The 16,360-nt window shown below is 46.5% G+C and overlaps 1 protein-coding gene across 1 annotated transcript in view; it reads left to right on the top strand.

The window, feature by feature from the left end:
- LOC126106148 (uncharacterized) overlaps window positions 1-16,360 on the top strand; it is a 155,868-nt gene that overhangs the window by 102,619 nt on the left and 36,889 nt on the right. The window contains exon 6 of the mRNA XM_049912390.1: window positions 6,552-6,827. Coding sequence (XP_049768347.1) covers window positions 6,552-6,827 — 276 coding nt within the window. The remainder of the gene's footprint in view (window positions 1-6,551; window positions 6,828-16,360) is intronic.

Genomic DNA, 16,360 nt, shown 5'->3' with positions numbered 1-16,360 from the left:
GGTGAATATGGTTTGGGGCTAAGAAATGAAAGAGGAAGCCGCCTGGTAGAATTTTGCACAGAGCACAATTTAATCATAGCTAACACTTGGTTTAAGAATCATGATAGAAGGTTGTATACATGGAAGAACCCTGGAGATACTAAAAGGTATCAGATAGATTATATAATGGTAAGACAGAGATTTAGGAACCAGGTTTTAAATTGTAAAACATTTCCAGGGGCAGATGTGGACTCTGACCACAATCTATTGGTTATGACCTGTAGATTAAAACTGAAGAAACTGCAAAAAGGTGGGAATTTAAGGAGATGGGACCTGGATAAACTGAAAGAACCAGAGGTTGTACAGAGTTTCAGGGAGAGCATAAGAGAACAATTGACAGCACTGGGGGAAAGAAATACAGTAGAAGAAGAATGGGTAGCTTTGAGGGATGAAGTAGTGTAGGCAGCAGAGGATCAAGTAGGTAAAAAGACGAGGGCTAGTAGAAATCCTTGGGTAACAGAAGAAATATTGAATTTAATTGATGAAAGGAGAAAATATAAAAATGCAGTAAATGAAGCAGGCAAAAAGGAATACAAACGTCTCAAAAATGAGATCGACAGGAAGTGCAAAATGGCTAAGCAGGGATGGCTAGAGGACAAATGTAAGAATGTAGAGGCTTACCTCACTAGGGGTAAGATAGATACTGCCTACAGGAAAATTAAAGAGACCTTTGGAGATAAGAGAACCACTTGTATGAACATCAAGAGCCCAGACGGAAACCCAGTTCTAAGCAAAGAAGGGAAAGCAGAAAGGTGGAAGGAGTATATAGAAGGTCTATACAAGGGCGATGTACTTGAGGACAATATTATGGAAATGAAAGAGGATGTAGATGAAGATGAAATGGGAGATACGATACTGCGTGAAGAGTTTGACAGAGCACTGAAAGACCTGAGTCGAAACAAGGCCCCCGGAGTAGACAACATTCCATTAGAACTACTGACGGCCTTGGGAGAGCCAGTCCTGACAAAACTCTACCATCTGGTGAGCAAGATGTATGAAACAGGCGAAATACCCTCAGGATTCAAGAAGAATATAATAATTCCAATCCCAAAGAAAGCAGGTGTTGACAGATGTGAAAATTACCGAACAATCAGTTTAATAAGCCACAGCTGCAAAATACTAACACGAATTCTTTACAGACGAATGGAAAAACTAGTAGAAGCCGACCTCGGGGAAGATCAGTTTGGATTCCGTAGAAATAGTGGAACACGTGAGGCAATACAGACCTTACGACTTATCTTAGAAGAAAGATTAAGGAAAGGCAAACCTACGTTTCTAGCATTTGTAGGCTTAGAGAAAGCTTTTGACAATGTTGACTGGAATACTCTCTTTCAAATTCTAAAGGTAGCAGGGCTAAAATACAGGGAGCGAAAGGCTATTTACAATTTGTACAGAAACCAGATGGCAGTTATAAGAGTCGACGGACATGAAGGGGAAGCAGTGGTTGGGAAGGGAGTAAGACAGGGTTGTAGCCTCTCCCCGATGTTATTCAATCTGTATATTGAGCAAGCAGTAAAGGAAACAAAAGAAAAATTTGGAGTAGGTATTAAAATCCATGGAGAAGAAATAAAAACTTTGAGGTTCGCCGATGACATTGTAATTCTGTCAGAGACAGCAAAGGACTTGGAAGAGCAGTTGAACGGAATGGATGGTGTCTTGAAGGGAGGATATAAGATGAACATCAACAAAAGTAAAACGAGGATAATGGAATGTAGTCGAATTAAGTCGGGTGATGCTGAGGGTATTAGATTAGGAAATGAGACACTTAAAGTAGTAAAGGAGTTTTGCTATTTGGGGAGCAAAATAACTGATGATGGTCGAAGTAGAGAGGATATAAAATGTAGACTGGCAATGGCAAGGAAAGCGTTTCTGAAGAAGAGAAATTTGTTAACATCGAGTATAGATTTAAGTGTCAGGAAGTCATTTCTGAAAGTATTTGTATGGAGTGTAGCCATGTATGGAAGTGAAACATGGACGGTAAATAGTTTGGACAAGAAGAGAATAGAAGCTTTCGAAATGTGGTGCTACAGAAGAATGTTGAAGATTAGATGGGTAGATCATATAACTAATGAGGAAGTATTGAACAGGATTGGGGAGAAGAGAAGTTTGTGGCACAACTTGACCAGAAGAAGGGATCGGTTGGTAGGACATGTTCTGAGGCATCAAGGGATCACCAATTTAGTATTGGAGGGCAGCGTGGAGGGTAAAAATCGTAGGGGGAGACCAAGAGATGAATACACTAAGCAGATTCAGAAGGATGTAGGTTGCAGTAGGTACTGGGAGATGAAGAAACTTGCACAGGATAGAGTAGCATGGAGAGCTGCATCAAACCAGTCTCAGGACTGAAGACCACAACAACAACAACAGTGTTGTTACTGCTGCTAGACATTGTAATAGCCTACAATATAGAAAATATCATCAGTTGTTCCTAAAGATAAAATAAAAATATAATACTTCTTACTTACATGCAAAACTCAGCATTCTAAAGTTAGGGCACCGAAGAAATCACGAAGAACAAAGAAGTTGTTACCACTGTTCAAAAAATGGTTCAAGTGGCTCTGAGCACTATGGGACTTAACTTCTGAGGTCATCAGTCCCCTAGAACTTAGAACTAGTAAAACCTAACCAACCTAAGGACATCACACACAACCATGCCCGAGGCAGGATTCGAACCTGCGACCACAGCGGTCACGCGGTTCCAGACTGTAGCGCCTATAACCGCACGGCCACCCCGGCCGGCTGTTACCACTATTGTTCTGACTCAAAATCGTGTAAAGCGGCCCCTAGACTGTCAATAATATTATGCAGTATTACTGACCGTCTGTGCACAAGATCGAAGGTTGTCCAATATATTGCACAAGATATTGTCTTGTTGGCCAACTGCTTAGATCAGTGGTTCACAACGTCGAGGTAGTTACCCAATGAGGGTAATGAAATTTTCTGAGTGGTAAAAAACAAAAGGGTTCTGTTGCGTTTCGATTACAAAATTACATTACTTTTAAAAGTTATTTGTGATTTTCTGATTACATAAGTTACCAGTAATAACATTTTTGTTTCTAAACTAGCATTAGCGCATGATTGTGTTGTGGAGGTTCCAGCTGGTGAACCCAATGCACGAAGATCTTCCTTGTCCAACAACCCACTCACTACACATATACTTTCTACCGTTTATCTATGGCAGTAAAATTGAGACACATACTTTTAGGTGATAAAAGTCATGAAATATCTGCTAATGCAGTGTCCGACCTCCTTTTACCGAGCGTTGTGCAGCAGCTCCACGTGACATGGACTCAACAATTTGTTGGAAGTCCCCTGCAGAAATATTGAGTCATGCTGTCTCTACAGCCGTCCATAACTGCGAAAGTGTTTCCGGTGAAAGATTTTGTGCACGCACTGACCTCTCCATTATATTCCATAAATGTTCGACGATTCGTGTTGGGCGATCTGCCTGGCCAAATCATTCTCTCGAATTGGCCAGAATGTTCTTCAAAACAATCTCGAACAATTGTGGCCCGGTGACATGGTGCGTTGTCATCCATAAAAGATTCCGTCGTTGTTTGGGAACATGAAGTCCATAAATGCCTGCAAATGGTCTCCAAGTTGCAGAACATAAACATTTCCAGTCAGTGATCGGTTCATTCTATGTAAACACAGACCACACCATTATCGAGCCATCACCAGTTTGCACAGTGCCTTGTTGACAACTTGGTTTCAAGGACTCTTCAGTCTCCACCACACTGCCGATTCGATTATAGTTGCGAAACGAATAATGAAGCAATTTCTGATCTATTGCGGGAACTACCTACAATTCAGACGAGGCATTTTCATGATATACTTAAGCATATTTGATAAACGAGGTGTGACAATTAAGTAATGAGTGTGATGTGAAAAAAGTTGCTTACCGTTTTAGTCAAGTGTAGTGTTGTCTACTTCAAAGTAGTTCCCTTCTGATTGCACACACTTTTTCCAGCGCTTCTGCCATTGATGGTAAATTTCTGGAATTCATCTGCTGTAATATCCTCCAGGACCCTCGTCACAGCTTTTTGGACATCTTGTGTTGTTTGAAAATGGTGTCCCTTGGCCGGCCGAAGTGGCAGTGCGGTTAAAGGCGCTGCAGTCTGGAACCGCAAGACCGCTACGGTCGCAGGTTCGAATCCTGCCTCGGGCATGGATGTTTGTGATGTCCTTAGGTTAGTTAGGTTTAACTAGTTCTAAGTTCTAGGGGACTAATGACCTCAGCAGTTGAGTCCCATAGTGCTCAGAGCCATTTTTTTTGGTGTTCCTTGACCGCCATTTTGACCCTTGGAAATATAAAAAAAGTCGCACGGAGCGATATCTGGTGAATAAGGTGGCTGTGGCAGTAGTGAAATTTGTTTTGAGGTTAAAAATTGCTGTACTGACCGAGCAGTATGGGGTGGCGCATTATCGTGATGCAGAATCCAATTATCAGCAATGTTGGCACGGACACGAAGAACTCTTTTACGAAGTCTTTCTAAAATTTCTTTGCAGTAATATTGGTTAACTGTTTGTCCAGGAGCCACCCACTCTTTATGTACAATTCCCTTGGAATCAAAGAAGCACACAAGGTTGATGGTCGTCCACTGCGGTCTTGCATCTTCAACATTCGTTCTGCCTTCACTAAACATTTTATGCCAACGAAAAACTTGAGCTCTTGACATAACCTCCTCTCTAAAAGCCTTCTGAAGCTTACCGTAAGTCGTCGTTGCGTTTTCCCCCAATTTAACGCAAAAATAAATGGCGTACCATTGCGCAATATTATGCGGTTCCATTTCCATGACGAGAGACACAAACACGTGTTAACTAATTACAGCACGGCCCACGACTGAGCAGTTAAATCGATGTGCCGCTTGGACTAGAAGCAGGTTATAGACCAAGGTCAAAGATATTGTGCCTATGCAAGCCTGCTGCATTGCCACTTCTTGCAAAGAAAATCATCCTCATTATTTTATTGTCGCACCTCGTAGACTGAGTCAGGGGGTAGCGATATGCACACGTACATATGGCGCTAGTATCGCATATACAAGGTACAGAAGGGCAGTGCATTTACGGAGGTGTCATTTATACTCAGATGATTCATTTTAAAATGTTTCCGATGAGATTGTGGCCGCGCAACGGGAATTAACAGATTTTGAACGCAGAATGGTAGTTGATGTTAGAGGCATGGGACGTACCATTTCGGAAACTGTTAGGGAATTCAGTATTGCAAGACACACAGTGTCAAGAGCGTGCCGAGAATATCAAATTTCAGGCGTTTCCTCTCACCACGAACAACACAGTGGCCGACGGCCTTCACTTAACGACGGACAGCAGCGGCATTCTGTAGAGTTGTCAGTGCTAACAGACAAGCAACACTGCGTGAAATGTAACGAACGTATGCGTTACAACAGTGCAGCGTTAATCAGATATAGCAGCAGACGACTGACGCGATTGTGTCTCGTAACAGTACATCGCCTGCAACGCCTGTCGTGCAGTTGTGTACATATTGGTTGGACCCTAGACGACTCAAAACCTTGCCCCAGTCAGATGAGTCCCGATTTCAGTTGGTAAGAGCTGGTAGTAGGGTTCGAGTATGGCACACACCCCACGAAGCCATGCACGCAAGTCGTCAACAAGACAATGTGTGGTGTCACCGCCAGACACCACACTTGGTTGGTGGTAGCCTTTAAATCGGCCGCGATCTGTTAGTATACGTCGGACCCACGTGTCGGCACTATCAGTGATTGCAGACCGAGCGCCGCCACACGGCAGGTCTAGTCTAGAGAGACTCCCTAGCACTCGCCCCAGTTGTACAGCCGACTTTGCTAGCGATGGTTCACTGTCTACATACGCTCTCATTTGCAGAGACGACAGTTTAGCATAGCCTTCAGCTACGTCATTTGCTACGACCTAGCAAGGAACAGATAATATTGTGAATCATGTACCGTCAAGAGCGAAGTTCATCGTTAATGGATTAAAGTTAAGTATCAAACTAATTACGTCCGCTTTCCGAATTCTCATTCCTTGTCATGTTCCAGACCTCACATCAGTATACTTCTTCCATCCTCACGCCAGCCTGCGTGAGCTAAAACGCGTGCATTTCGGCCACCACTCGTAACACGGTGTTGGCTCTTCTGCTAACAGCCGGCCGGAGTGGCCGAGCGGTTCTAGGCGCTACAGTCTGGAACCGCGCGACAGCTACGGTCGCAGGTTCGAATCCTGCCTCGGCCATGGATGTGTGTGATGTCCTTAGGTTAGTTAGGTTTAAATAGTTCTAAGTTCTGGACTCATGACCTCAGTTGTTAAGTCCCATAGTGCCCAGAGCCATTTCAACATTGGCGTCGAGGCAACTGCACTGTCCCAAGGGCGAAAAGTCAGGAAAAGTGTCAAACGAACGTCGCCAAAGGAACCGACAAAGCTAACAGGCATCTCGCGTACAGATAAATGACTTGAAAGACTTCTTATAATGACCAGCTTTGTTGGTAATGAGGCTGCTCTGTTCATTTGTGGTCCAGCGTCCCGAGCTTCGACTACGGGCTGTGGACGGGTGCGGCGGCAGCTGGTGGCGCTCCTGCGTTGGGCGGCGAGGACGCGCAGGAGAGGTTCCTGGAGGAGGCGTGGAGTGGCGCCAGCCGCGACCACAGCGCTGCCCAGCGGGTGGCTGGCGCCAGCGGACCGGCGGCGTGGGCGCACACGCCCTGCGCCAAGAGGCTCTTCTGCGAGGCGCTGCTGTCGCAGTCGCACGACGCCGCGCTCTTCATGGAGAAGAGGATGGCCGCCTTCCTCGCGCTGTGAGTACCACGAGTCCTAACGTCCTGAGCGCACAGTTCTGCATCTGTATACACATTCCGCAAGCCACCGTACAGTGCGTGCTGGGAGGTACCCTGTACCACTACTCGTCATCCACTTTCCCATTCCACTCACAAACAGAGAAAGGGAAAAACGACTATCTACAAACCTTCATATGAGCCCTCATTACTCGTATCTTCAGGGTTCTTACGTCAAATGTACGTTGCCGGCGGTAGGATCGTTCTAGGCAGCTTCAAATGCGGGATCTCAAAATTTTCTCAACAGCGGTCCCCCAACAGAACGTCGCATTCTGTCTGCCGAGCTCTGTTCCCAAGCAAGTTGCACTCAGCTCTTGTGAGGCCAATTGAGCAGCTAGAATAGTAACTGAGCTGACTGCGGCTGTGACTGTCTCTCACTGTGACTGGACTGACTGCCTGTGACTGACTGGGCCCTCCGGTCCGTGGTGGCGAGCTAAATACTTGCCGTACAGAGGGCGTTGGTGGTGCGTTGCTTGCGAGTTTGTCTTTGGCCTCTCTCCTGATAGGTGTGCTCGATTCAGCGCCAATTATCGATCTTCTTGCAACTTCTTTGCTGACCGGTGTGCTGGCACAGCTTATGCCAGCAATAGCCGTGGCGCGGTACGTTTGTATCGAGACAGATTTCCAGAACGAAGGTGTCCCGACAGGAAGACGTTCGAAGCAATTGATCGGCGTCTTAGGGAGCACGCAACATTCCAGCCTATGACTCGCGACTGGGGAAGACCTAGAACGACGAGGACACCTGCAATGGACGAGGCCATTCTTCGTGCAGTTGACGATAACCCTAATGTCAGCGTCAGAGAAGTTGCTGCTGTACAAGGTAACGTTGACCACGTCACTGTATGGAGAGTGATAGGGAGAACCAGTCGTTTCCGTACCATGTACAGCGTGTGCAGGCACTATCAGCAGCTGATTGGCCTCCACGGGTACACTTCTGCGAATGGTTCATCCAACAATGTGTCAATCCTCATTTCAGTGCAAATGTTCTCTTTACGGATGAGGCTGCATTCCAACGTGATCAAATTGTAAATTTTCACAATCAACATGATTGGGCTGACGAGAATCCGCACGCAATGCGCAATCACGTCATCAACACAGATTTTAGATTCTCATTCTGGAAACATCCCCCAGGCTGTGGCTAAGCCATGTCTCCGCAATATCCTTTCTTTCAGGAGTGCTAGTTCTGCAAGGTTCGCAGGAGAGCTTCTGTAAAGTTTGGAAGGTAGGAGACGAGGTGTTGGCAGAAGTGAAGCTGTGAGTACCGGGCGTGAGTCGTGCTTCGGTAGCTCAGTTGGTAGAGCACTTGCCCGCGAAAGGCAAAGGTCCCGAGTTCGAGTCTCGGTCAGGCACACAGTTTTAATCTGCCAGGAAGTTTCAACACAGGTTTTCTGTGAACGTTTGGGCAGGCATTGTTGGTAATGTCTTGATTGGGTCCCATGTTCTTCCACCTACGCTCAATGGAGCACGTTATCATGATTTCATACGGGATACTCTACCTGTGCCGCTAGAACATGTGCCTTTACAAGTACGACACAACATGTGGTTCATGCACGATGGAGCTCCTGCACATTTCAGTCGAAGTGTTCGTACGCTTCTCAACAACAGATTCGGTGACCGATGGATTGGTAGTGGCGGATCAATTCCATGGCCACCACGCTCTCCTGACCTCAACCGTCTTGACTTTATTTATGGGGGCATTTGAAAGCTCTTGTCTACGCAACCCTGGTACCAAATGTAGAGACTCTTCGTGCTCGTATTGTGGACGGCTGTGACACAATACGCCACTCTCCAGGGCTGCATCAGCGGTCATAAGTCCCCTAGAACTTAGAACTACTTAAACCTAACTAACCTAAGGACATTACACACATCCATGCCCGAGGCAGGATTCTAACCTGCGACCGTAGCGGTCGCGCGGTTCCAGACTGAAGACAAGTAATAAAATGAGCTCTAACATGGAAAGTAAGCGTTACCGGACACATGTCCACATAACATATTTTCTTTCTTTGTGTGTGAGGAATGTTTCTTGAAAGTTTGACCGTACCTTTTTGTAACACCCTGTATATATTAATAGGCTCCCTGATGAGTGAATTTCTTAGATTTTGTGACTTCTACCTGACTAGAAAATAATGGGTGAAATTGCTAGGAGTGAAACGACAAGCAATGACATTCCTATTCTTGGTTATCACAAATACACTCCTGGAAATGGAAAAAAGAACACATTGACATCGGTGTGTCAGACCCACCATACTTGCTCCGGACACTGCGAGAGGGCTGTACAAGCAATGATCACACGCACGGCACAGCGGACACACCAGGAACCGCGGTGTTGGCCGTCGAATGGCGCTAGCTGCGCAGCATTTGTGCACCGCCGCCGTCAGTGTCAGCCAGTTTGCCGTGGCATACGGAGCTCCATCGCAGTCTTTAACACTGGTAGCATGCCGCGACAGCGTGGACGTGAACCGTATGTGCAGTTGACGGACTTTGAGCGAGGGCGTATAGTGGGCATGCGGGAGGCCGGGTGGACGTACCGCCGAATTGCTCAACACGTGGGGCGTGAGGTCTCCACAGTACATCGATGTTGTCGCCAGTGGTTGGCGGAAGGTGCACGTGCCCGTCGACCTGGGACCAGACCACAGCGACGCACGGATGCACGCCAAGACCATAGGATCCTACGCAGTGCCGTAGGGGACCGCACCGCCACTTCCCAGCAAATTAGGGACACTGTTGCTCCTGGGGTATCGACGAGGACCATTCGCAACCGTCTCCATGAAGCTGGGCTACGGTCCCGCACACCGTTAGGCCGTCTTCCGCTCACGCCCCAACATCGTGCAGCCCGCCTCCAGTGGTGTCGCGACAGGCGTGAATGGAGGGACGAATGGAGACGTGTCGTCTTCAGCGATGAGAGTCGCTTCTGCCTTGGTGCCAATGATGGTCGTATGCGTGTTTGGCGCCGTGCAGGTGAGCGCCACAATCAGGACTGCATACGACCGAGGCACACAGGGCCAACACCCGGCATCATGGTGTGGGGAGCGATCTCCTACACTGGCCGTACACCACTGGTGATCGTCGAGGGGACACTGAATAGTGCACGGTACATCCAAACCGTCATCGAACCCATCGTTCTACCATTCCTAGACCGGCAAGGGAACTTGCTGTTCCAACAGGACAATGCACGTCCGCATGTATCCCGTGCCACCCAACGTGCTCTAGAAGGTGTAAGTCAACTACCCTGGCCAGCAAGATCTCCGGATCTGTCCCCCATTGAGCATGTTTGGGACTGGATGAAGCGTCGTCTCACGCGGTCTGCACGTCCAGCACGAACGCTGGTCCAACTGAGGCGCCAGGTGGAAATGGCATGGCAAGCCGTTCCACAGGACTACATCCAGCATCTCTACGATCGTCTCCATGGGAGAATAGCAGCCTGCATTGCTGCGAAAGGTGGATATACACTGTACTAGTGCCGACATTGTGCATGCTCTGTTGCCTGTGTCTATGTGCCTGTGGTTCTGTCAGTGTGATCATGTGATGTATCTGACCCCAGGAATGTGTCAATAAAGTTTCCCCTTCCTGGGACAATGAATTCACGGTGTTCTTATTTCAATTTCCAGGAGTGTAATTAGCCGTTTTATCCTAAAATATCTCGATTTACGAGCGTATGGTTAGGCAGGAACCCAACAGTTCAGCCTGAACTATTGCCAATGAAACGAGCGGAAATGACATTTATATTCCTTGCTTGCCACAAATATTTGGTTTTTTATATTCGAGTAGGTCGCAGTTTACGAGGGTGTCGTTAGGCAGGAGCCTAAGAGAACAGATAAAAATTGTATTGCAAATGCATACACTCACAAGGGAAACTCCTCATTGCACCCAGATTTAGTGGTAAGATGGCCCATTGGATAGCACATCAGAAACTGAACTGGTTTTCACTGTTAGCATTCAACCGCGATTCTTATACACATAATTTAACAACACGTTTCAAATGGTTCAAATGGCTCTGAGCACTATGGGACTTAACATCTATGGTCATCAGTCCCCTAGAACTTAGAACTACTTAAACCTAACTAACCTAAGGACAGCACACAACACCCAGCCATCACGAGGCAGAGAAAATCCCTGACCCCGCCGGGAATCGAACCCGGGAACCCGGGCGTGGGAAGCGAGAACGCTACCGCACGACCACGAAATGCGGGCAACACGTTTCAAGAGACAATGCTCTCATCATCAGGTTGTAAAGTCTATGTCATGAAATTGAACGGACTAAAAAGACAAAATACCATCACAAATAGTTGGAAGTCCATAGAGTAAAACAGAATTAAAAATATATTGGACTGTGGGTCCTCGTCTTACATTGAAGTTGTTGACACAAGTCGATGGCCGTCCCATAGCTACCAAGTATGTTGTCGCACTGTGCCGGCTCGGGAGCTGTTGTGGACTGACGTCACCTGATGATGAGAGCATTGTCTCTTGAAACGTGTTGTTAAAATATATGTACGTATAACATCGCGGTTGAATGCTATCAGTGATAACCAGTATAACGACAACTGCTACCTCGACTCCATAATGGATTATATTAAATAGAAACTGAACTGTTTCTATAAAATCGAGAGACGGTATTTTGCCATATGGGTATTGTGCGAAACTCCGTTATCTACTGTGTTATTCCACAAAATACAGAATTTTTTCATGAAAGAATGTAATTTTCAAGGGCCAGCCATAGCTGGTGAAACAAGAAAAATGGTTCAAATGGCTCTGAGCACTATGCGACTTAACTCCTGAGGTCATCAGTCGCCTAGAACTTAGAACTAATTAAACCTAACTAACCTAAGGACATCACACACATCCATGCCCGAGGCAGGATTCGAACCTGCGACCGTAGCGGTCGCTCGGTTCCAGACTGTAGCGCCTAGAACCGGAAACAAGAAATATTATGGCTTTAGGAACACCGTAAGTGAAGACATTATACGTTTATTTTTGTATTAAGGATGTACTTTTGTCCGCAGCTCGTGGTCGTGCGGTAGCGTTCTCGCTTCCCACGCCCGGGTTCCCGGGTTCGATTCCCGGCGGGGTCAGGGATTTTCTCTGCCTCGTGATGACTGGGTGTTGTGTGATGTCCTTAGGTTAGTTAGGTTTAAGTAGTTCTAAGTTCTAGGGGACTGGTGACCATAGATGTTAAGTCCCATAGTGCTCAGAGCCACTTGAACCACTTGATGTACTTTTTCATAATCTATTGACCTTATTTTTCCCCAGTTCCTCACTTAATAGACCACTGTTTGAGAATTCTCTTGCAATTACACCTCCACAATATGTTAGTAAGGTATTGTGCTTCGGCAAACGAAGCAAATTTTTACATGGCAACGAGAGAAATGTGTGGGATTTACTCAAAATTTTCCACTCAGGACGCTTCCCTGAAAGTTACAAATGGTTAAGAAACCAGGCAAAAGTAAATCGCTGTTTTGTTACATTTTCAACAGAGACCTTCTTAGTTAGTAACCAAAGCAGAGTAGAACTTTTTGAAAGGTCACCATGCAAGTGTGAGTGTGGAAGAGCTCCACTTAATATTTTTAAAAAAATTGTGTTTAGGCTTCAGTTCACAATGGCACTTCCCCTCCAGAGCTTGGCCTTTCCCCTACACCACGTGCCTGTACCCCCACCACTATGACTCTCAGCTTACATGCCCTGCTGACTGTGCATCTAGCGGCCACATTATTCTGTGCGCATTCTACCTGGGCCTCAAAACTGACAGGCACGTCACATGGTGCAAGCACATAAATAACACAACGAATAGAGGTTGCACTCTCTTGTACTGGCTGTATACTCTCTTGAAGGGTGAAGGATTTACCATGCAATGCGAACTCCTCTTCTGGCACCAGCTCATACTTCTGGTCATCTTGTATGGCTCAGAAGTTGGTCTGTGGTGCTAGACACAACCCTCCTAAACCTACAATGCCTCCAGGACAAAGCTTTCCAGATCATTTCAGGTGCTAACAGGTACATCCAAAACGCACTCGCATATGAGACTTATTGAACCAGCCCACCATTTACTCACTCATAAAGCATAAATCAATTAGTTTTTTGAATAATCACAAGCATCGTACTACCTCGTCATTCAACATTTGGGCCAAAAACCATCTGAAGCTTCCCACAAACGACCAAAATTAACACTTATGCGCCACATTAGGCCCACTTTACACAATCGATTTTCTGGTCAAAAGGGACTAATCGAAGTGCATGCGCCTTTCGTGTCTGGGTGCAAGCCAGCAACCAACCATGATGTGTGTGTATCTGTAGTTGTCGGTGATCTATAGATTGTGCCGAGTGCAGAGTTCTAAGTTTCTGAGTATGCTGTGCATGTACAGAGACAAGGGACTGTGGCAACGTCTGCTAACAGTGGAAGTTATAACCTGTTCTGGCGAGCTCACTATTATTATAGAAATGGATTTTGGGTTTTCACGTCTTCTTAATCTTTGTAGGCTGCTTTGATTTTATGGCGCGCTGGACAGTTACACAAGGTCTTGGTATTTTTTCCTACATACTAGTGTCCTCAATTTCACTCCTGACATCCATGGCGATGTCCCTCTTTGCAGTCATGACACCATGCAGCGTCGTACAGATGGGCCCAACAACATGCCGAATCGACTGCAAGGTTTGGCATCATGTTCCGTTCAGCGATGAGCGTCTCATATGCCTTCAACCAGACAATCATCTCAGACGTATTTGGAGGCAATCCGTTCAGGCTGAACGCCTTAGACACACTGTCCGGTGGGTGCAGCAAGGTGGAGGTTCCCTGCTGTTTTGGGATGGCATTATGTGGGGCCGACGTACGCCGCTGGTGGTCATGGAAGGCGCCGTAACGGCCATCCTCTGACCGATAGTACAACCATGTCAGAAGCATATTGGCGAGGCATTCGTCTTCATGGACGAAAATTCGCGTCCCCATCGTGCACATCTTGTGAATGACTTCTTTCAGGATAACGAAATCGCTTGACTAGAGTGGCCAGCACGTTCTCCAGACATCAACCCTGTCGAACATGCTTGGGATAGATTGAAAAGGGCTGTTTATGGACGTCATGACCGACCAACCACTCCGAATCGCCGTTGAGTAGTGGGACAATCTGGACCAACAGTCTCCAGAATGATATTTTCACTCTACAGCGGTGTGTGCGCTAATATGGACCTTTGTGGCAGATTAAAACTGTGTGCCAGACAGAGACTCGAACTCGGGTCATTTGCCTTTCGTGGGCAAGTGATCTACTGGACCTACAGTGCCTTGATGAACTTGACGATAGTATACCACGACGAATACAGGCATGCATCAATGCAAGAGGACGTGCCACTGGGTATTAGAGGTACCGACGTGTACAGCAATCTGGACCTCTGAAAGTCGCGCTGTATGATGGTACAACATGCAATGTGTGGTTTTGAGGTGCAAAAAAAAAAGGGCGGGGATGACGTTTATGTTGATCTCTATTCCAATTTTCTGTTCAGGTTCCGGAACTCTCGGAACCGAGGTGATGCAAAACTTTTTTTGATGTGTGTATGTGTGCTGATATGTTGGATGACTTACTATTGTTTCAGTTCTGAGGGGGTGTAGAGAATTTACCACACGACCTTCCACTATGAATGCTGCTTTGGTCATTAATAAAGTCTATCGTCATTGTTTGTTGCTTACTTCTATATTTATGGAAATAGAATAGTCTCTCGTAACCTCACTTTCGCCATTCAGCTACCATACTGCACAGCAGACAGCTCTCGCAACACCACCAGTTTACTGCTCACTTCAAACGAAATGATTACTCAGAACCGACGAGACTCAGTATGGCAATAAGACGCCAGAGGCGCTGCAGTAATGCGCTTGTCTCGAGTAGCCAACTGAGACAAGAAAGTCGATCGTGTGAAAGAGGCTTTAGGGAGTAATAACACACACAAACGCCAAACACAAAAATTTACATGGGACACACACGCACACGTTTGCAGCCCCCATTCTCATGAACCCCAAGCGTACTATGGAGTCAGATGGGCACAGCCCAGTGGCGTTTCCAAAATTCGAAACCCAATCATCGCGTCGTCTTCACCCGTGGCTGGATAGCGCCCCCCCCCCCCCCCCCACCTAACCTGGAGGAATGTGGGTGAACTCTCTCCCCTTCCCTTAACTGTCTTCCTCGCTTCTCCGCCATCTGCGCTTTCCTTCCACTTCCGCTCGCCTTGTGCCCGCCCCGCTTCACACGCCTGTTTGCACATCTAATTGCCGATCCACTGCCCTATCTGAACAATGCCGCCTCGTTTCTCGCCAGCACACGTCTGAGACGAGCAGACCCCAGACGCAGCCGGTGCTGTGACCGCGAACAAAAATCGCTAATGACGCCGCTGGGAGCCTTTCACCCAAACGGGGATAGTTTCAGAACCATTACTTTTTTGAGTGACGTGTCCAGAGTGTATGGAAATTAGTAAATAAGACCACACACGCCGCGGCAAACTTGACAAGCATGCATGTGCATTCCTCCTCACTGCACAAGCAATTACTTTGCGCTTCAAATAACTGGAGTTCGGACAGCGACAGTTCGCTGCTTTCTGGTCTCCAAGCCACTGTGAAGTGCATGGCACAGGGTACTTTCCACTGTACCGGTTACTGGGGCAAATTCCTGTTCCATTCACGTCTGGAGTTCGGGAACAATGATTGTTTACATGCCTCTGTGTATGCTGTAATTACTCTAATCTTATCCTCACGATCCCTATGTGAGGGATAACTAGGAGGTTGTAGTATATTCCTAGAGTCATCATTTAAAGCCAGCCCTCACAACTTTGTTAGTAGACTTTTGCGGGATAGTTACCGTCCATCTTCAAGAGCCTGTCAGTTCAGTTCCTTCAGTATCCCTGTGACACTCTCCCATGGGTTAATCAAACCTGTGACCATTCGTGCTTCCCTTCTCTGTATCCCGGTCAGTCCTATTTGGTATGCGTCCCACACACGTGAGCAGTATTGTAGAACCAGTCGCACGGGCGATTTGTAAGCAATCTTCTTTGTAGACTTCCCCAGTATCCTACCGATAAACTGAAGTCTACCACCTGCTTTACCCACGACTGATCCTACGTGATCTTCTTTCCATTTCATATCCCTACAAAGTGGTACAGCCAGGTATTTTGTATGAGTTGGTCCATTCCAACACATTCATGCTCTAATTTCAGTCTTATATATCTGAATATTTAAAGCAAGCTGCCAGTCTTTGCACCACTTTGAAATCTTATCAAGATCTGATTGAATATTTGTGCAGCATTTTCAGACGCTATTTCATTACAGACAACTGCGTCATCTGCGAAAACTCTGAGGTCACTATTATTATCTGCAAACTCATTAATATACAACGTTAACAGCAAAAGTGAAGGGTTTATAATTACCGCTACCAGTCACAAACTTTAACTATTGTATTATTTATTTATTTTGCGACATGTTTCAAGGGAATACCTCATCTTCAGGCTAAATGGCATTACAAAAACAGTTT

The sequence above is a fragment of the Schistocerca cancellata genome, chromosome 10 (genome assembly GCF_023864275.1).
Source record: "Schistocerca cancellata isolate TAMUIC-IGC-003103 chromosome 10, iqSchCanc2.1, whole genome shotgun sequence".
Lineage (NCBI taxonomy): Eukaryota > Metazoa > Arthropoda > Insecta > Orthoptera > Acrididae > Schistocerca > Schistocerca cancellata.
The sequence above is the reverse complement of the archived record's forward strand: the minus strand, read 5'-3'. Positions and strand labels throughout refer to the sequence as shown.